The 20,701-nt window shown below is 40.4% G+C and overlaps 1 protein-coding gene across 12 annotated transcripts in view; it reads left to right on the top strand.

Annotated features, from left to right (window-relative positions):
• Nucleotides 1-9,797: 9,797 nt before the first annotated feature.
• The window catches only part of FYB2 (FYN binding protein 2), a 46,058-nt gene continuing 35,154 nt past the window's right edge, over nt 9,798-20,701 (top strand). For 5 of the 12 annotated variants that reach the window (XM_070745986.1, XM_070745988.1, XM_070745982.1 and 2 more), the window contains exons 1-2: nt 9,908-10,040; nt 19,057-19,789. In XM_070745986.1, coding sequence (XP_070602087.1) covers nt 10,038-10,040; nt 19,057-19,789 — 736 coding nt within the window. In that variant the 5' untranslated portion in view covers nt 9,908-10,037. Of the gene's footprint in view, nt 10,041-19,056; nt 19,790-20,701 lie in introns of all 12 variants that reach the window. The other 7 variants (XM_070745980.1, XM_070745977.1, XM_070745987.1 and 4 more) reach the window with 5 other exon arrangements.

Here is a 20,701-nt window from a genome sequence, read left to right as displayed (position 1 = left end):
CCCACATCCACCCCCACAGTCCTTGGGGTGGGAGCTGGCCCAGAGCCAACCACAACAATATCTATATCTATATAGAGCTATCTATAAGTAGCGAGGGATTACTGTACACACACACACACACACACATATTCATAGATTTTCACGTGTATATGTATGTAGATTGTTCTGAGTTCGGGTTTTGCCCTGTGTAATATTTTGCATGTTTATGTGACGTTTTGGTGAAATCACATTCAGCATCATCAGGCTGAAGTTGTAAGCTTACAACTTCAGCCTGATGATGGTGAATGTGATTTCACCAAAACGTCACATAGATATGCAAAATATTACACGGGGCAAAACCCAAACTCAGAACAATCTACACACACACACACACACATATATAAAGTGGTACCTCAACATACGAGTTTAATTCGTGCCAGAGCCGAACTCGTATGTCGATCAATTCATATCTCGAACCAATGCATGTAGATTTGGCTTTTCGCGCCGAGATAACTGGAAAAAATTGAATTCTTGCGCCACCTAGTGGAAGCCCGGCTCGTATCCTGAATTTGAGCTCGGGTGTCGAACAGAAATTTTGCTCACGTCTCAGCTCGTAACTTGGAATACTCGCATGTGGAGCAGCTCGTATCTAGAGGTACTACTGTACAGTAATCCCTCGCTACTTCGCAGTTCATCTTTTGCGGATTCGCTACTTCATGGCTCCATTAAAAATTCATAAAAATCTTCTACAGTACTATTGTACTCTATTAAAGAAACTGGTAGGATAACACATGTACTTCCATCTGGGAAATATTATAGAATCACTATTTAATGCAAAGAGTGGGTTTTAAAAGTCCAAATGCTCGTTAAAAACATAAAAATATACCTTTCCTCTACTTCACAGAAATTCATTTTTCACAGGTGATCTTGGAACGCATCCCCCGTGAAAAACTCATTCCTGGTTATTCTTAATAGACTAAGATTTTGACAGTTGGAGTTGGTAAGCAGTGGGTCAAAATGGCATGGAGTTCATACTGCTTGGCTCCTGTGGACCATCCATCTCTTCTTTGAAGAATGCTGAACAGCAGCGATCCCTTAATCTTTTGGCACTATCAAGGGTGGGCTCCTAAATTGGGCTTGCCGCGGCTTGTGAGTGTTTGCGGGGCCAGTGCGATTTTGCTTCTGCACCTGTGGAGATAGCAAAATCACGCACAGAACCGCAGGTGCACCTGTGTTTCAGCAAGGTTTTTTTGCTTCTGCGCATGCCAAAATACGGGTGCTGAAGCAAAATTGTGCTGGCCCCGCAAGCACTCATGAGCCGCAGTGGCGAGCCCAATTTAGCGTTCCAGCATTTAGCGTTCTTACATTGACTGGGGTGGTGATGATGGTCAAAATTCTAACCAATGTTTCATTCTATATTAATTTTATAAGTTACTAGTGAATTTTTTTTCTCTGTATTAGAAACATAGAAACATAGAAGTCTGACGGCAGAAAAAGACCTCATGGTCCATCTAGTCTGCCCTTATACTATTTTCTGTATTTTATCTTAGGATGGATATATGTTTATCCTAGGCATGTTTAAATTCAGTTACTGTGGATTTATCTACCACGTCTGCTGGAAGTTTGTTCCAAGGATCTACTACTCTTTCAGTAAAATAGTATTAGAAAGACTTTAAAAATAAGTGGGGTAACTGCAACCCCAAATAGATGTTAAATGTATGTATGTCATGTTTGTCTTTTTATGGAAAATTTAATAAAGTTTATAAAAAAAATAAACATTTACCTTTATAAAAACCTTGAGTTATGTTTGATTGTACCTTCAAATGAGCTTCCAGCCTATTGAAAACCTGAAACTGAGTCTCCCTTCCTTCTTCAGATTATATTTTACCCACAATATTAATCTATGAAATAGACGATCATATCTGTTATCAAGAAATAAAAGCAAATCTCTTTTGCTCAGAGAAAAATGTTTATTTTTACATATTTCCATGTATTTGCTTTGGGAGATATTATTGTTTGGGAAGATTTATAACAGAAAATATGTTTACATGATAACTGTTGTACCTCGGGTTTCTTGCTGTTACAGAGGAAAAGAATGGCCTTTAAAAAGACAACCTTCCATCAAAGGTCAGGGGAAGGATAAAAGGAGAGTAGTTTACAGTTATATCACAGCTGTACCAGGTTGGATAACCAATAGATTTATACAATGGAAAGAATGCATGGAACGAAACCCTGAAGATAGGAGTGCACCTTCCATAAAAAAAAGTATTTTTGAGGCTGGAGCTTGCATGAAAGAAAAACAGAGATAAGTTTTCTTTGGGATGTAAGTGTTCTCTCTTCCTTTATAGGAAGAGAATAAGTCAGATAAATATTTGAGCAGCACAAGTCAGAGAGGAAGGAAATGAATAAAAAAGTTTTCTCCTTATTACCCAGTTGTATCATCGTAATAGCCAAGCAACCATTTTTGGAGGGAATGAAACAGACCATGTTGCCTCCACTCACTGTTGGAATATCTTTAGTGTGCTGTTTTTCTTTTCTATCTCTGAAGTATGCTGTCTAAAGTATTAGCTCAAGGTTCCCATTTATTACAAATAGCACACTTCATTTTATTGCAAACTAATCCTGTCAGCTCATTAGTTGCTTTGCAGAGGGAGTGGCATCTTTTCCATTGAAATGATTTTTCTAATCAGAGTAAAGGGCAATCTACTAGGGCAATGGCTCTAATTCTGGCCTTGCAAATAGAAATTTCCTGGTTTGAAACCTGGTAGATTACTATTTTCTAGTTTCCTATGTGCTTTAAAAAAGAAAAATAAGAAATTGACCACAGCATCATTTTACCAGTTTACCTGAGGTAGATGTTTAGACATACTTCCCAGGTACCCCAAATTATCTAACAAAGAAAACAATTTGAAAGGTACATGTATAAACATTGGCACAGTCAACTTTCTGTTTATAATTCACTTGATTTGTGTAGCCACTTGTATGACACCTCAGCCTTTTTATTTTTCCCTCATCAGATTGAATCACAAAACAATTATCTTTTAAAACTGATATTATTGGTATTTAAAAACAATTAAAATTGTAACAAACAATTTCAAACTATTTTTGATATTTTGGGGGGAAGATGAATGTCGCATTTAGTACAGTGATACCTCGTCTTACGAACTTAATTGGTTCTGGGATGAGGTTCATAAGGTGAAAAGTTTGTAAGATGAAACAATGTTTCCCATAGGAATCAATGGAAAATCGAATAATGCATGCAAGCCCAAAACTCACCCCTTTTGCCTTACGCCACTGGAAATCCCCACCTCCGGACTTTTGTTGCCAGCCAAAACACCCGTTCTTGCGCTGCTGGGATTCCCATGAGGCTCCCCTCCCTGGGAAACCCCACCTCTGGACTTCTGTGTTTTTGTGATGCTGCAATTTCCGTGAGGCTCCCCTCGCTGGGATTCAAAGCAGCACTGGAAAAAATGAAGGGAATCCCAGCAAGGGGAGCCTCGGGGAAATTTCAGCATCACAAAAACACAGAAGTCCAGAGGTGGGGTTTCCCAGTGAGGGAAGCCTCAGGGAAATCCCAGCAGTGCAAAAATGGGGGCTTTGCTAGCAACGAAAGTCCAGAGGTGGGGTTTCCCAGCGAGGGAAGCATTCAGCTGCCAACAGATGTCTGGAGGCGGGGCATCCCAGCGGCGGCTTGGGTTCGTAAGGTGAAAATAGTTCGGAAGAAGAGGCAAAAAAAATCTTAAACACCGGGTTCGTATCGCGAAAAGTTCGTTAGATGAGGCGTTCGTAAGACGAGGTACCACTGTATTAATATTCCGACTGTTGCCTTAGAATGCATATTATTCATAACACATGCTACACAAAATTATTACTTAACAATCATTACTTAAGTGTTATGCTATAATTTCTTAAAATTATTTTTTAAAACCCATCTTGGATTTTTAACCACTAGAGTAGGTAGACTTTAACCTTCAATTCATTGTTAAGAAATAGGAAGTGTCATTAAAATAGAGTGAGTCATACATTCCACCTTTTAAAACTGGTTTAATGTATGATGTATTTCAAGCTCTATTTAACTTTCGGTATTATGAATAATGGCTTTATTTTTTTTTAAAAAACTTACTTGCTTTTCCTTGGCATCTTTCCATGGCCATTCCAAAGTGCTTTAGATTTTCCCCAATACACTTCTTGTAGCTTCAGGAGGTTTTCAAATTAACACACCCATGCATGAAGAAAATGAGAAGGGGTTCTGCCCAGGGGTAGGTTCCTTTTTTTTTTTTTTTAGAGATTTTTATTAAATATAAACAGTAAAAACATTAAAGTAAGGACAAACATATATACAAGACAAAACAACTCATTTACAAATGTATACATATCAACCTCTTGGGCATTTCTACGGTAAATTGTTTTAAGAATAAATTTTCATTTATATATAGTTCACATAAACTGTATTTCCTTTAAATCTATGGTTAAATATTTATATCCATTGCATTCAAACTTATAAAATCCTATATTCATTCTTTAACTAGACATCAATATATACATTTATACATTTTCTTTCTTCTTTTGTTCTTCCTTTCCAACCCATTATAGAACAAATCCCAAACTTCAAAATATTCTGAATCCTCTTTCCGGTTTAATTCTATTGTCGATTTATCTAATTCTGAGCATTCTAAACTTTTTCTAATAATTATGTTGTCAGTTGGTACATCACCATGTTTCCAATGTTGTGACAGGGATATTCTCACTGCTGTCAATACATGTAATATAATATACCAATATTTTCTTTCTATTTTTTGATCAAATATTTCTATTAAAAATACTTCTGGTTTCATATTAAATTTCTGTTCTGTTATTTCTTCGAGCCACATGTATATCTTTTTCCACATTTTTTAAATTATTGGGCAGGCCCACCACATATGATAGTGTGTTCCATTTATATGTTAATGTTTCCAACATTTGGGGTTCATATTTTGAAACATTTTGGCCAATCTCACTGGTGGTAGATGCCATCTGTAGTACATTTTATAAAGGTTTACTTTATATGTGGCTGCTTTGATTAATTTGTAATTTTTACTCCAAATCTTTTCCAATTGGTGCAAGTTAATATTAAAACAAAAATTCTTAGCCCAACTAATCATATTACCCTTACCAATTTCTTCCTCCATTTTATAATTGAGTAGATATTTTAATCATTTTTCCCAGGGCCCCAATAACATTTTATCTAATCCTGATTTCTCTTTTGCTATTCCACATTTTCTTTATCTTCTTTAATTTAGATCTAATCTGATAGTATGGCCACCAGTCAATTTTGATCCCTTGTTGGTTCAAAGGTTAAATATCTTTTATATTTCCTTGTACATACAGAATTTCCACATATCTCACCATTTTATGTTTGTCTATTGTGTTGGGGTGAATAACTGCCTCCATACTAGAGAACCAGGTCGAGATTTCCTTATAGTGCTGGTGTTTTATTTTGGACCATGTTTCATATAGTGATTTTGTAATTTTGTGATTTTGGAAAATAGGAGTGGGTTCCTATTTACTTCACATGTGCAGTGCCAAAAAATCCTCCACCACCCTCCCCAAACAAGATGGCTGCCGTATGCACAGTGCTGGAAACTCTGCTTCTGAGCATGCTCAGATTTTTTTTTTAAAAAAGCAAAAAAAAAAATTAAGATGGCAGCATCCCAGACCTGAAATGGGTCAGTGACGTAATTGTGAATTCACCAGTGGGTCACTGCCAGTTCACCTGAACTGGTCTGAACTGGGCGGAACTCACCCCTGGTCCTGTCCACCAATATCATGTGACAAATTCCTAATTTTTAGTGTGGCACAGTAGTGACTCCTAAAACATCTAGCAAATTGACCACAAATGGACTGGCCTGAATAAATATTTCCACAGCCTTAATCTCTCTACTATGATGTCATTTCTATAATGGCACAAACAGTGAAACTGGATTAGATATTAATAATTGCATTAAGGATATTTAGGAAAGTAAGTTACAGTAGATAGATCTGTAGCTTGAATGGATCCAGGACCAGAAATGGAACTTTTTCCTTGATTGGACAAAGTGACAATCTTTCCAAAGAGGCTGGTTGTCATTCTGAAAATACTGAGATTAGCACTTAAACAGCCTTAAATCCAGAAGGCTGGTACAAAGACTCTCTTGGCCACAACTTCCACTTGTTCTTTGAGCAGCAGTCATGAATCTAGGACAATCCCCAAAGTTAACACTGGGTTAGTCTGGGGAAATGTCTCTCCATTAGCTAAAGATAATATCTTCCATGGCTCTGCATACTTACAGTGAATCCATCTCCAGGCACTGGCAATCAGATACATTGATGGCGAACCTTCTTTTGCCCTCGTGCCAAAATGGGAAGAACAAGGGGGGAGTATCCGTGCATGCCCACACTCATAATTCCATTCAGGGGCCCCCTGCACAGGGTGTGTAAATATCTCCCCCGCTCCTGACACGTAATGGCATGCCAGTTTTTCTTTCTCCCTAGCCTTCATTGCCTCCTAGGAGCCTGGGAAGGGCAAAATAGCCTTCCCCACACCCTCAGAAGTCCTCTGGAGGCAGAAAACGATCCATTTGCCAACTTATGTTTGGCCCAGAAGTCCCCTTCTTTGCTCTCCCCAGGCTTCAGAACCTTTCTAAGAGCTTGCGGAGGGCAAAAAAGGCCTCCTCAATGGACGCCTTTTGAGGGCCCATTTCCCAACTTTTTTGGTTCGCATGCCAAAAGAGGGTAGCATGGGAGACACCCATAATTCCCATTGTCTTGTGGGACCCAGGGGAAGAGCCTTCTCTGTGGTGGCCCCGACCATCTGGAACCAGCTCCCCTGGGAGATTAGGATTGCCCCCACCCTCCTTGCCTTTTGTAAACTCCTTAAAACCCACCTCTGGCATCAGGCATGGGGGAATTGAGACATCTCCCCCAGGCCTATATAGTTTATGCATGGTATGTTTGTGTGTATGTTTTGCTTTTTAAATAAGGGTTTTTAAGTTACTTTTAAATATTAGATTTGTTGTACATTGTTTCATTATTGTTGTGAGCCGCCCAAAGTCTATGGAGAGGGGCGGCATACAAATCTAATTAATAACAATAATAATAATAATAATAATAATAACAATAACAATAACAATTATTATTATTATTATTATTATTATTATTATTATTATTATTATTATTATTCCATGCAGAGTCCCCCATGTGTGTGTGCTTGCCCCGCCACGTGATGGCACACACATTTTTCACTCTCCCTAGGCTTCAGAGCATTTCTGTCTTCCGGAGGTCCTCTGGGGACAGGACACAATTTTTGCCTTACCCAGGCTCCTAGAAAGGCTCTGAAGCTTAGCAGGAACAAAATAACAACAACACAGGACTTCCAGTCCAACCTGAAGTAAACAAACGGGCAATTTCCGGCCTCTAGAGGACCTTGGGGCAAAGGGAGCTCTGGAGCTTGGGGAGACGGGTCCTCCTCACTTACTCTGGAGGCTGAAAACAGCCTGTTTCCCAACTCCTAGTGGGCCCAGAAGACCCCAAAATCATCTTGCGTGGCCACCAATATGGCTCCATGCGCCACTTGTGGCACATGTGCCATAGGTTCGCCATCACTGTGGTAGTAGGTGGTGCATGTAATGTCCCTATTGCAATTCCAGTCTCTCATTTACTGAGCAAGTCCAACTGATTATTTGAAATGACCATATTAACTCCTGAATAATTACAGGTACTCCTCAACTTACAACACTTTGTTTAGTGACCGTTTGAAAGTACAACGGCACTGGGAAAAAAGCAACTTATGATCATTTTTCACACTTTGCAGCATTGTCATAGTCATGTGATCAAAATTCAGATGTTTGGCAACTGACTCCTATTTATAACAGTTGCAGTGTCCCCGGGATCATTGATCACCTTTCATGACCTTCTGACAAGCCAAGTCAATGGGGAAGCCAAAATCACTTAACAACCATGCTACTAATTTAACAACTGCAGTGATTTACTGAATAGTGGCGAGAACGGTCATAAAATCCAGCAAAACTCAATTATCTTACTTAGCCACAGAAATTTTAGGCTCAGTTGTGGTTGTAAGTAGAGGACTACCTGCATTAATTATAGACAACTATATATCTTCATTGAATTTTGAAATTAAAGAGGCATTTGGTCTTGATGAGGGAATGCAAATTTCTCCAGTCAGAATAAGCACATTCTTGGCAGATGGAACCATTTTCTGAGTCACTCGAAACTTTGAAACAATTCTGTTTCAATGCCAACTTTTTATTGAAATTGTCCACTAAAGCTGCAAACCTGAACACATTTTCAAGCCAACAGTAAATAAAACAATAAGCTATTGTGCTCCATTGTTTGTTGCTATATAGAAATATTAAAAATATGACCAACACTAAACTTATATAGGAGCTGATTAAAATCAAATATTAGGATACAATTTGGTTCTCTTCTTAGCTATTGTACTTCAGCTATTTAAAATACAATTGGTTTCCTTGGGGAAAAAATTAACTACATCAAAACCAATAAGGATTTATTATATTTAATTCTGACTGGGTAGTAGCCTCTGCCTAGACAAAGTGCAATTAACTTGTCTCAATCTCTGGCTAATTTAGAGTCCGCCTCAAGCCTTCTTCCTTTGATATTTGTTAAAGTATGTTATTGCCTTTTCAGAGGAAACCAAAAGGGGGGGGGGAATTAAGAACACCAGGGCACAGTTGTCTTTATGCATTGCATCAGAATAGCCATCTGTGTTCAGACCAAAACAGATGAGAATGCAAAGTGCATCAAATAATACATTTGATTATTATTTCCACAAAATAATCACTGAAGCCAACTTGCACATATCTCCTGTCTGGAATGGCAAAAGAGTCTTAAATTGGTTTGCTGCTAGGTCTCTTGGACAGCACGATCTTTGCTTCAAAGCCCCTGGCTGTGTGTGTGGGACTTACTTTTCAGATGAAGTAGCTATGGCTTAAGGCCCCTGCTTCCAGCGTGGAAATGCCAGGGAAGGAGAGGGAGAGATCAATCTCAGAGCTAGCTCTTCGGACAGGTGAATCTAATCTGGCTTTTAGACAGGAAGGAGGGAGAGAAAGAGTGAGGAAGGAAGGAAGGAGGGAAAGAGAAAAGGAGAAAAGGAGAGATGGAGGTTCACCTGGTTCTACAGACAGCCCAAGGGTTTAGAAGGGAGGGAGGAAGTGAAAGAATAAGGGGAGCAGTAGGTAGGCAGGCAGGCAGGCAGGGAAGGAAAGAAGGAAGGAAGGAAGAGCTAGCTCTTTTGACAGATGAATCTAATGTGACTCTAGAGACAATTCAGAGTTTAGGAGGGAGGGAAGGGAGAGAAAAGAGAGAGAGAGAAAGAAACAAAAAAGAAAGAAAAAAGAAAGAAAGATAAAAAGAAAGAAAGAAGGAAGGAAGGAAGGAAGGAAAGAAAGAAAGAAAGAAAGAAAGAAAGAAAGAAAGAAAGAAAGAAAGAAAGAAAGAAAGAAAGCTCTATTTCAGAGCCAGCTCTTTTGACTGGTGAACCTAATCCGGCTCTTTATACAGCCCAGGATTTAGAAAGGAGGGAGGGAGGGAGGAAAAGAGGGAGGGAGGGAGGAAGGAAGAGAGTGCCTTATTGCAGAGCTAGCTCTTTTGACCAATGAATCTAATCTGGCTCTAGAGACAGTTCAGAGTTTAGGAGGGAGGGAGGGAGGGAGAGAAAAGAGAGAGAGAAAGAGAAAGAAAGAAAGACAGCCCAGGATTTAGAAAGGAGTGAGGGAGGGAGAGAGAGAGAGAGCCTTATCTCAGAGCCAGCTCTTTTGACAGGTGAACCTAATCTGGCTCTACAGGGAGCCCCAGGGTTTAGACGGGGAGGAGCCGATTCCTGAGCTCAGGTGCGACGGCTCCTCCTCCTCCACCTCTGCCTCTCGCTGCCGGCTTTCTTTCGGCAGTTCGGGATAGAGGAAGTTGGCCAGACTCCTTTCCTTTGAGCCAAGGCATGGGCTGCTTGGGAGGAGGAGTGGAGACGGCTTGGGAAGGAGGACGACAAAAAGAGGGAAAATACTAGCATGGTAACTTATCTTCTGGCCAGGGATTGGCTTCGAGGGTCTGGGGGCAAAACAACGATTCTCTTAACTTTTCAGCGCTTGCTGCTGGTTAAAAATCGCTGCCACGCGTAGCAGGAAAGCGGGCTTGGGGTTTTGGGGGGGGGGAAGAGGGGAAGGGAGTAGACCGAACCCAGACTGCTTTGGAAAGGAGGACAGGAGCTATACTTTGGATTGGTTTGTAGAGCAAGGCATAGCTCAGCCTCTGGACCGGGGCCACAGCTGTGCTTCGGATTTTCTGGAAATTCCTTCCTTGCTTTAAGCGCTGGAATTTATTTAGCGGGTTCACCTCTCTGAAATGAACTTTATCCATCTGCGTAGGTGGATTCTCTGTAAACATTCCTAGTGCAAACAAAAGTGGGGGGAAACGCTTCCCATTCTTTCTTAGATAGCTTCTCTTTACAATCTACTTCTTGCGATCTTTTAGTGTGAGGCTCCCTGGTTGGGGGGAAAATAGTTAAAACTGGAATGTAGCAAAGAGCTACAGCTGACTGTCTCTTTCTACTGCTGCCTTTCCTAATGATGTTTGAATTTTGTGACCGGTTCCATTTTAATTCTGCCTAACAGTCACAGGACAAACATGGGCCATTTTTAAACTATTTATTTTGAAGCTAAACATACACAAAGTAAGATCCACTGAAGAATGGAGAGACTAGATTGTAGTAGTAATCTAAGACCCCTGAGATAATACAGTTTATTTTTAATTGTGAAGCTGTCTTAATGATGGCTTCTTTTGCTTTTTGGAGAACCTGTGGGTGGATTGGGGGGGGGGACCTGCTGGAGTAAATACTTCCTGGGTACAGTGTGTGTCAGTCTATTTGTAAATCCCTGATGCATGTGGCAACATGTGTCTCCTAAGGTCAGAGCATTTACTACCGTGAAATAAATGATTCTCTGAGCATATGCTCTCCTTTAGATTTAGAAAATTAATTCTAGTTTCTTAAAGTGCAACTGCAGTGAGTCTACCCTTACAAACTTTTCTCTGTTCTTGTACTCTTGATTCTTACCCTCCCCCAAAATCTCTTAGAAAATTCTTTGGATAAAAATTTCTGATTTTCAGCGCTGAAGAGCTACTTACACAGAAGAGACTACCAACTTATTCTCCAAATCACATAAGGGCAGGACAAGAAATAACACTTGAAAACATACCTAGCTAGAGCTAAGAAATTTCCTGACAGTGAGAACAAACAAGACATTGTGAGTGCTCTGGAAGATAGAATTTAGAATAGAATAAAATTATTTTATTTGCCAAGTGTGATTGGACACACAAGGAATTTGTCTTTGGTGCAGATGCTCTCAGTGTACATAAGAGAAAAGTTACATTTGTCCAGAATCATAAGGTACAACACTTAATGATTGTGATAGGAGTCAAATAAGCAATGAGGAAACAATATTAATAAAAATCTTAAGGATACAAGCAACAAGTCACAGTCATACAGTTATAAGTGGGAGGAGATGGGTGATAAGAAGGTTGAGAAAAAAACTAGTAATGATAGTAGTGCAGACTTAGTAAATAGTTTGATAGTGTTGAGGGAATTATTTGTTTAGCAGAGTGATGGTGTTTGGGGAAAAACTGTTCTTGTGTCTAGTTGTCTTAATGTGCAGTGCTCTGTAGCAATGTTAGGAGGGTAGGAGTTGAAACGCTTTGTGTCCAGGATGTGAGGGGTCAGTAAATATTTTCATGCAGTATACAGGTCCTCAATGGAAGGCAAGTTGGCAGCAATTTTTTTCCCTGCTTTTCTGCTTACCCTCTGAAGTCTGCATCAGTCTTGTTCGTTTGCAGAAATGAACCAGCCTGCACTGGCTGCCGATCAGTTTCCTGTCACAATTCAAAGTGTTGGTTATGACCTATAAAGCCCTACATGGCATCAGACCAGAATATCTCTGAGACCACCTCCTGCTGTACGAATCCCAGCGGCCGATTAGGTCCCACAGAGTTGGCCTTCTCCGGGTTCCATTTGACCAAAAATGTCATCTGGCGGGACCCAGGGGAAGAGCCTTCTCTGTGGCGGCCCCGGTCCTCTGGAATCAACTCCCTCCAGAGATTCAAATAGCCCCCACCCTCCTCGCCTTCCGTAAAATCCTGAAGACCCACTTTTGTCGTCAAGCGTGGGGATAATTACCATCTTTCCCTCTTTTTTATTGTGTTTTTGGCCTTACTGTATGATAGATTAGGTTGAATGTGTATGACTGCAAAGTTAGGGGTTTGATTATGTTATTAATGCCTTCTTAAATGGATTTAATTTTTTATTAGATTTGTAATGTATTGTATTACTGTTATGCTGTGAGCCTCCCCGAGTCTTTGGAGAGGGGTGGCATACAAATCTAATAAACTATAACTACAACTATAACTACTATAGAGGTGCAGATGACAGACTCAGATTAGATAGGTTATTTGTCCAGAATGGTATAGGGCCATGTTGACGAACCTATGACATGCAGCACATGAGCTGTTGTGCAGTTCAGCTCCATTGCGTATGCACATGCACCTCCTGCCAGAAATGGGGCCATTTCTGGACTTTTGGGAGGCCTGCTTTTCACCATCCTCAGGCTCTGGAGTCTTTCCTTGAGCTTCTGGGAGGGCCAAAACTGCCTCTCCTAGTCTCTGGAGGCCCTTCTATGGGGGCAGAAGGAGCATGGGGTTTTTTTGGTCATGTGTGCATGCACAGGAAGCAGGGCACCCAGGTGTGTGTGTCACACGCACATTGCATTATGGGTGCTGGCATTCACACACCCACACACCGTCGCGCACATGTGTGCTTTTTGCGATGAGAAAAAGGTTAGCATCACTGATATAGGGTCTCCTTCTTGAGCAAGGAGTTGGGATCTGTTACTATTACATGATCAACCCCACTCATCCTGCCCTAATGTTCATGGACTTATTGTAAGTTTCATTAAAAATTGGAGATAAAAGTTGCTTGTATTCAGTGATGGGCTACCCAAATTTTTACTACCACACTCTGGGCGTGGCTTATGCATTTTGTTTCAACATCTTTCAGTGCAAATTGGGTGCCCTGGGGTGGAACTCCAAATTTTTGCTACTGGAACTGTGTTCCTGACAGTTCCCGTAGGAGCCCATCCCTGCTTGTATTGTTTGTATTTTAATAATAAAACTTGCTTTTTTAATTGCTTTTCTACGCCAGTGTTTCCCAATCTTGGCAACTTGAAGGTATCTGGACTTCAACTCCCAGAATTCCCCAGCCAGCATTTGTTGAAGTCCAAATATATTGGAGTTGAAGTCCAAATATATTCAAGTTGCCAAGGTTGGGAAACACTGTTCTATGCAATAAAAACTTATAATCTTGTTAAAGAAGAAACAATTTCAACTCTTCCGTTTGTTGTTGTTGAACATAAGTAATACATGTATCTCTAGATCGGGGTGTCAGACTCACGTCATGGCAGCATCACATGACATATTGAGACTTCCCCCCTTTACTAAAGTGGGTGTGGCCAGTGTGTGACACATTTGGCCAGCAGGCCAGGAATTCAACAGCTCTGCTCTAGATGTTAGTAATACAGTATATTTGTACCAACCCATAGTACTGTTACACACCATACGGTTGTAGTGATGCATCACGTGGCTAATCTGATCTGACACAACTATAGTAGCTTGTAAACTGCAGTTTATAGCTTTATGTTAATCATAAACATTGTTCATCTATTGGACTCTGGTATCGTGAAAAATTCTAGGTGCATTATATTCTACGGGAATTCCTTATTTGTTGAGTGAAGTGTTACATTAACACTGAACCTGAGGGAAATTATTTCAGAGGTGTTTGCATAGGGAAAGGATTTCCAATTAGTAAAAGAATTCCATTCTTTTTTTCTCCTCCATTGTGAATTGCTCTCTTTTAGTTAGAAAGGTGATAAGTGAAGAATTATTGGACCTTTTCAAACTTGATTTGGAGTATGAATGAAGGGGAACTTTTCCCACAGAAACTTGCATTAGGACAGGGGTCCTCACACATGGGAACTTTAAGACTTGTGGACTTTATAACTTCTAGAATTCTCCAGGCAGCTATGCTGGTTGGAGAATTCTGGGAGTTGAAGACCGCAAGTCTTAAAGTTTCCAAGTTTGAAGACCTCTGCATTAGGATATCCTGCCTCTAAAAATTAATGTTTAACAAGATGTCATAACAAGTGGTTAAGGTACCAGGCTGGAAAGCAGGAGATTGTGGGTTCAAATCCCAACTTAGCCCTGAAAGCCAGTTCACGGCTAAGATGGGATTTGAACTCACAATCTCCTGCTTTCCAGCGTGGTACCTTAACCACTTATTTTTATTTATTTATTTATTTAATTTTTATGCCTCCCTTCTCTTGAGACTCAGGGTGGCTCACTGTAAAAGGTCACTTATTATGACATCTTGTTAAATCTTAATTTTAATTTTAATTTTAATTATATTTTTATTTGGAGTTTTGAAAAGTTTTACATACATACATAAAAAACAATAAACAATAAGATAATTACATGAAACAAAAGGAAAAAAGTAAATAATAGATAAAGGGAAAGAGAAAGAAAAAGAAAACCTAAACAAACAAACAAAAAACCCCAATACAATATCCAACATTGTTAATTACTTATCACTAATATTTGCTTCTTTGACATCAGTATATAATTGTATATATCAATATATCTAAATATATCTTATATCTAAATAAACATTTCCTTTTCTCTTGATATCACAACTATACAATCTCCATTACAATCTTTTGATGAGATATCTCATTACAGTTTTATATTTTTTAAGCTTATAATTTTTTTCTCTTTTCAAGCTATATATATAGGTTAAACCTTAAATTTTAGAGGCTCTCTCTCAGCCGAACACACCTCAGAGCATTCTAGTTGTGGGAAAAATTGGATGTGGGTGTTGTGTTGAATAGGTTTGCCGTTTTGAGTTATTTGTAAGAATAATAACGGCAAGAAACAAATCAGATCTGTTAAAAAGAAAGGATCAGAGTAGATTATAAAGAGGGGGGGGGAAAGGATTTGTAAATTTTCCCAGTTCTGATATAGAAACATAGAAGTCTGACGGCAGAAAAAGACCTCATGATCCATCTAGTCTGCCCTTATACTATTTTCTGTATTTTATCCTAGGATGGATATATGTTTAACCCAGGCATGTTTAAATTCAGTTATTGTGGATTTATCTACCACGTGTGCTGGAAGTTTGTTCCAAGGATCTACTACTCTTTCAGTCAAATAATATTTTCTCATGTTGCTTTAGATCTTTCCCCCAACTAACTTCAGATTGTGTCCCCTTGTTCTTGTGTTCACTTTCCTATTAAAAACACTTCCGTCCTGGACCTTATTTAACCCTTTAACATATTTAAATGTTTCGATCACGTCCCCCCTTTTCCTTCTGTCCTCCAGACTATACAGATTGAGTTCATTAAGTCTTTCGTGATACGTTTTATGCTTAAGACCTTCCACCATTCTTGTAGCCCGTCTTTGGACCCGTTCAATTTTGTATAGTGAATGATCTCTTGTGTGTATATTGTGCCACTGCCGAATCTCTGGTTTTGTCAGAGCTACATTCAAATTCCAGCCTGCTGTGCTTGTGTGGACGAGCTATGGCACCTGTGGTGCTCTTTAGAAGCAAAGGCATCTCTTCTGGATCCAGCTCTGTTGTTTCAGCTGTGTTTTAACTCATAATACCATAATTCTTCTCAGGAATACAATCCTTCTGGGATGCCTTGTTGCAGTGTTGTGACCTGGCAGAGGCTTCTGTTTTCATTGGGCCATCGCTGAGTACCATCTAAGAAAATTCAGAAACAGAGGAGCACCTGGTTTTCAATAAAGAACCATAAACAGTGCTGAGCGTTTGGGCTGTTTTTGTTTTTTAAAAAGCATGCAGATATTGTGCCCACGCTGTAGACACAATGCTGTTTGTTTAATCTACGCTGCCATTGGTTATAGCCATAACTCTGCGTGGTGTTTTAGATGAAGATCAGTGGGTTTCATTTGTCTTTCTTGTATGGCAGTGTTAATTGCAGATAGGTTCCAGTTTCAACTGGAGTCTTTGGCATGGCTGGTTGCATTGTGCAGCTGGCTGCTCTAGTACAATCGGAACAACTGAAGTATCCCTTGGAAGCTTTACATCACACTGTTTAATGTGGAAACACTGGCATTGACTGCGAGAGGTTATTCAGAGGAGACTATTTGGTATTTAATAAGTTGGATGCAATTATACAACATTCAATAAGGTCTCAAGACAAGGCTCAATTGTGTTGCTTTCTCATTAAAGACATCAGCATGTCTCTTCAGCATAATGGAAGTTTTGTCTAGGGTTGTCTGTTTCTTCAGAATGTCTAATCTCTATTTTAGGATAAAACAAGTTAATATACATGTTCTTTGTCCTAGGTGAGTCCATTAATGCGGCTGCGCGAGGAGTCATGGGTCATCCCAGATACGCCCATGTTTCGTCAACACTCTATGGCCTGCACTGGTTGCCAATTAGTTTCTGGACACAATTCAAAGTGTTGGTGATAACTTATAAAGCCCTACATGGCATTGGAGCAGAATAACTACGGGACCGCCTTCTGACACATGAATCAAAGCGGCTGATTAGGTCCCACAGGGTTGGCCTTCTCTGGGTCCCGTCGACTAAACAATGTCATCTGGCAGGGCCTAGGGGAAGAGCCTTCTCTGAGGCAGCCCTGGCCCTCTGGAATCAACTCCCCCCAGAGATTCGAACAGCCCCCACTCTCCTCGCCTTCCATAAGACCTTGAAGACCTATCTATGTCATCAGGCATGGGACAATTAATGTATCCCCTTCTCTGACCATTAAGAGTTATGTGTGGTTGTGATTGTGTAGTATTTTTAAGATAGTGGGTTTTTAGTCATAGTTTTAACTATTAGATGTGTATTGTACTGTTTTATTGCTGTTGTGAGCCGCCCCGAGTCTTTTGAGAGGGGCGGCATACAAGTCTAATAAATTATTAATTAATTATAATTATTAAGTTCATCAGGTGGTTCAAACTTGTACCTCCTTCTTCTTCGTTGTGGAGGCCTCCAAATTTGCAAGGGGTGTTATTCCCAGAATTTGTTGTCCATTCTGGGAAAAAGTGTCAGGATTGGGGCCATACATGACGTAATATTCCAAATTGCAGAGAGAAGTATTGTAATCAATGTAATGACTTTAACAATGTAAAACTGCTTAGTCACAGTGAATCTACAGATTGTAATGTAACCTGATTGGTTGACAAATGTATATACCATGAAGCACCTTTGCATAGATGTAGCTAGTGGCTTAGAGATATTGTGTGGTTCATTGTGGCTTGTGGTGGCTGAAGAGGTTGTTCTAATATGTCTGGGGGACCTTTTTTAAAACAGGAAGAAATAAATGGTTACAATGAGGCTCTGAGCCATGATTTGTGGGAGTTGATTTCTGGGGCCAAAAGTTATGATTGCAAAAAGTGCTGTGTTATTTTAAGTGTTTTTCTCCCTTCCATCTCATCTTATCTCCATCACCATCAGACAACATTAAACTTTGTTATAGTTTCCAGCATATCAATGACAAGAATTAGAAAAGCAAGAATAGTTGACATAGAGATAGATTTAATTTAGAGTTCTCTGGGGGAAGATTATCAGGAACTTTGCAGATTAGGTTTTGGACTGGGAATTCCATTAACCCTAGTGAGAATAGCTAATTTAGGAGGCCATCTCATCCCTCATGCCTCGCTGTGGCCAGTAAGGGCCCACAGAGTCGGCCTTCTCCAGGTCCCATCTGCCAAACAATGTTGGTTGGCAGGACCTCGTGGAAAAGCCTTCTTTGTGGCGGCTCCAGCCCTGTGGAATCAGCTGCCCCCAGAGATCCACACTATCTCCTCCCTGCTGGTCTTACAGAAAGCCGTTAAGTCCTGGCTTTTCCGGCAGGCCTGGAATTAGATTGATTGTAATGTATGCATGGTTCTTTTTATGATATTATTATTTTACTACATTGTTGATTTTATTGCTGTATTTTTATTGCTTTTAACTATTGTTGTATTTATTTATTTATTTATTATTTAGATTTGTATGCTGCCACTCTCCGCAGACTCGGGGCGGCTCACAACAAAATAAAACAATTCATAACAAATCTAAATTGTAGTTTAAAATATTTAAAAACCCCATTTACTAAACAAATTGAGATGTCTCAGTTCCCCCATGCCTGACGACAAAGGTGGGTTTTAAGGAGCTTACGAAAGGCGAGGAGAGTAGGGGCAGTTCTAATCTCCGGGGGGAGTTGGTTCCAGAGGGCCGGGGCCGCCACAGAGCTCTTCCCCTGGGGCCCGCCAACCGACATTGTTTAGTTGACGGGACCCGGAGAAGGCCCACTCTGTGGGACCTAATCGGTCGCTGGGATTCGTGCGGCAGAAGGCGGTCTCGAAGATATTCTGGTCCAATGCCATGAAGGACTTTAAAGGTCATAACCAACACTTTGAATTGTGACCGGAAATTGATCAGCAACCAATGCAGACTGCGGAGTGTTGGTGAAACATGGGCATACCTAGGTAAGCCCATGACTGCTCTCACAGCTGCATTCTGCACGATCTGGAGTTTCCGAACACTTTTCATTTCATTTATGACTGTTGTTAGCTGCTCTTAGTCCATTTTGGAATGAGCAGCGTATAAATACAATAAATGAATAGTGGAAAGTGGAAAATACAGCCCTGGAATTCTGGAGGTTACCAGATTAATTACTACTGGGCTAATCCAATGTAAACAACAAAAATCTCTTCCTACCAACAGTAAGCAATTGGACATAATTTCACTACAAGGATTTCAGTCTTCCCTTGTGTTTCTATTCTGCTTTTGTTACTTATATTAGTATTAGCTCCAATATGTTAATGATTAAACGATTACTGTGATACAATGGATATCCAGAGGAAGCCTGAGAAGGTTTTAATTTAGTTCCAGCCTGAGTGAGAGAGTTAGATTTTCAGCAGGCAGTAATTCAACGGGAGCGCTGCAACTGAAAATTACCTTTTCTCTCTTTTTAGGAAAAGCCTAGGGACTTTTGCAGTCTTCGAGCAATGTTTCAAAACGATCCCAATTTTTCCAATATGCTCCTGGAGTCTGCAAAGAAGCCTCCTGCCAAATTCACTCCGCGGCAAAATACTGATGGCTTACCTGTGCCTCGTCCCATACCAAAACCCATGCAACGAAGGCAGGTTCCAGATCCTGAACAGCAAGCGAAGCAGTTCAGTTACACATCACAGAAATTGGAAGTCAAACAAGTCAAGCCTATGGTATTCCCAAAGGCCAGGCTCAAAGATAGGAAGGACTCGGGCCTCTCGGGGGCCATTTGCAAACCACCTTCATCGGGGGAAGAACCACAGAAACCACCTCCAATATCTTGTCTTCCTCCTCAAGGGTCTGAAGGAGCAAGCTGTTCTTTTCGCAACACACTGCACATTTGGGAAAGTGCTTCAGCACAAGGTGATCAGAAATGCGGTGCAACACCACCCCAGTGTACAATCAGGACAACGTCTCTTCCCCACCCACAAGTTGTGAATGCTGCGGTTTTGACAGACGACAAAGCAAAAACAGCTGGACTTAAGCAAGGGATGGTCCTTGATGGGTGTAAGCCTCCATCCCACGTAGACAATGAATTTGTTCCTACAACTACACCTCCGGTTCCTCCAAGAAGTTATACTAGCTTAAATAAAGGGGTTGCTGGTATTTCTCCAAGTAGTTTGAACAATTCGAACCGTCTAAGCAAGGTCTCAAATGGTAAATACCATGTTTAATATTTCTTTTCTTTTCTGAGTCAATTAAGCCAGTTATATTATTATTATTATTATTATTATTATTATTATTATTATTATTATTATTATTATTATTAATAATAATTTATTAGATTTGTATGCTGCCCCTCTCCAGGATATTTGCCTCAAATAGGTCTAAAAACAATTATAGCAAGAGCGCAGACAAAAAGTGATTAGTTTCCAGATGTTTCCAGCCTTTAGAAGTAATATTCATCCATCAGTGATAACTGATGCTTGTAAGCTCGTGTCAATAGGGATAGTTTTCCTTTCATATTATTTAAAAAATCTGGATTTTTGGCTCTGCGCATGCGTCAACATTTTGTTTTGGGTGGGTTATTTTTTTCCTTCTGAGCATGTGTAGAAGCCAAGTTCTGGCACAGTGGCAGCCATTTGTTTTTCGGCTTTGTGCTGTGCAGGAGGAAGCAAACTGGTAGCAAGGTAAGTCACAACCCACCCCTGGTGTTAATGCTTGGGTGGAGATAGAAGGTTGTGGTAGATAGTGATGGTGGTGCTGATGATAGTGCTGAAAGAGTATGTGTGGGCACTATCGCGCATGCACGAGTGCCCACACCCATAATTCAATGCCTGGGGAGGGCAAAATCAGCTTCCCCTGCATCCTGGATGCCCTCTGGAGGCTGGAAACAGCCTGTTTCTCAACTTCTATTAGGCCCAATAGGCTCGTATTTGGCCATTTCCAGACTCCAAAGGCTTCCCTGGAGCCGGGGGAGGATAAAAACATCCTCCCCCATCCCCCCAGAGGGTCTCTAGAAGCCAAAAACACCCTCCCAGAGCCTCTGTGTGAGCCAAAAATCGACTGGCCAGCATACATATGCACATTGGAGCTGAGAACCCATCGCATGGCCCCTGTGGCACCCAT

Source organism: Erythrolamprus reginae, chromosome 3, assembly GCF_031021105.1.
Source record: "Erythrolamprus reginae isolate rEryReg1 chromosome 3, rEryReg1.hap1, whole genome shotgun sequence".
NCBI classification, from domain to species: Eukaryota; Metazoa; Chordata; class Lepidosauria; order Squamata; family Dipsadidae; genus Erythrolamprus; species Erythrolamprus reginae.
Note: the sequence above shows the minus strand (reverse complement) of the source record. Positions and strands in the feature narration are given on the sequence as shown.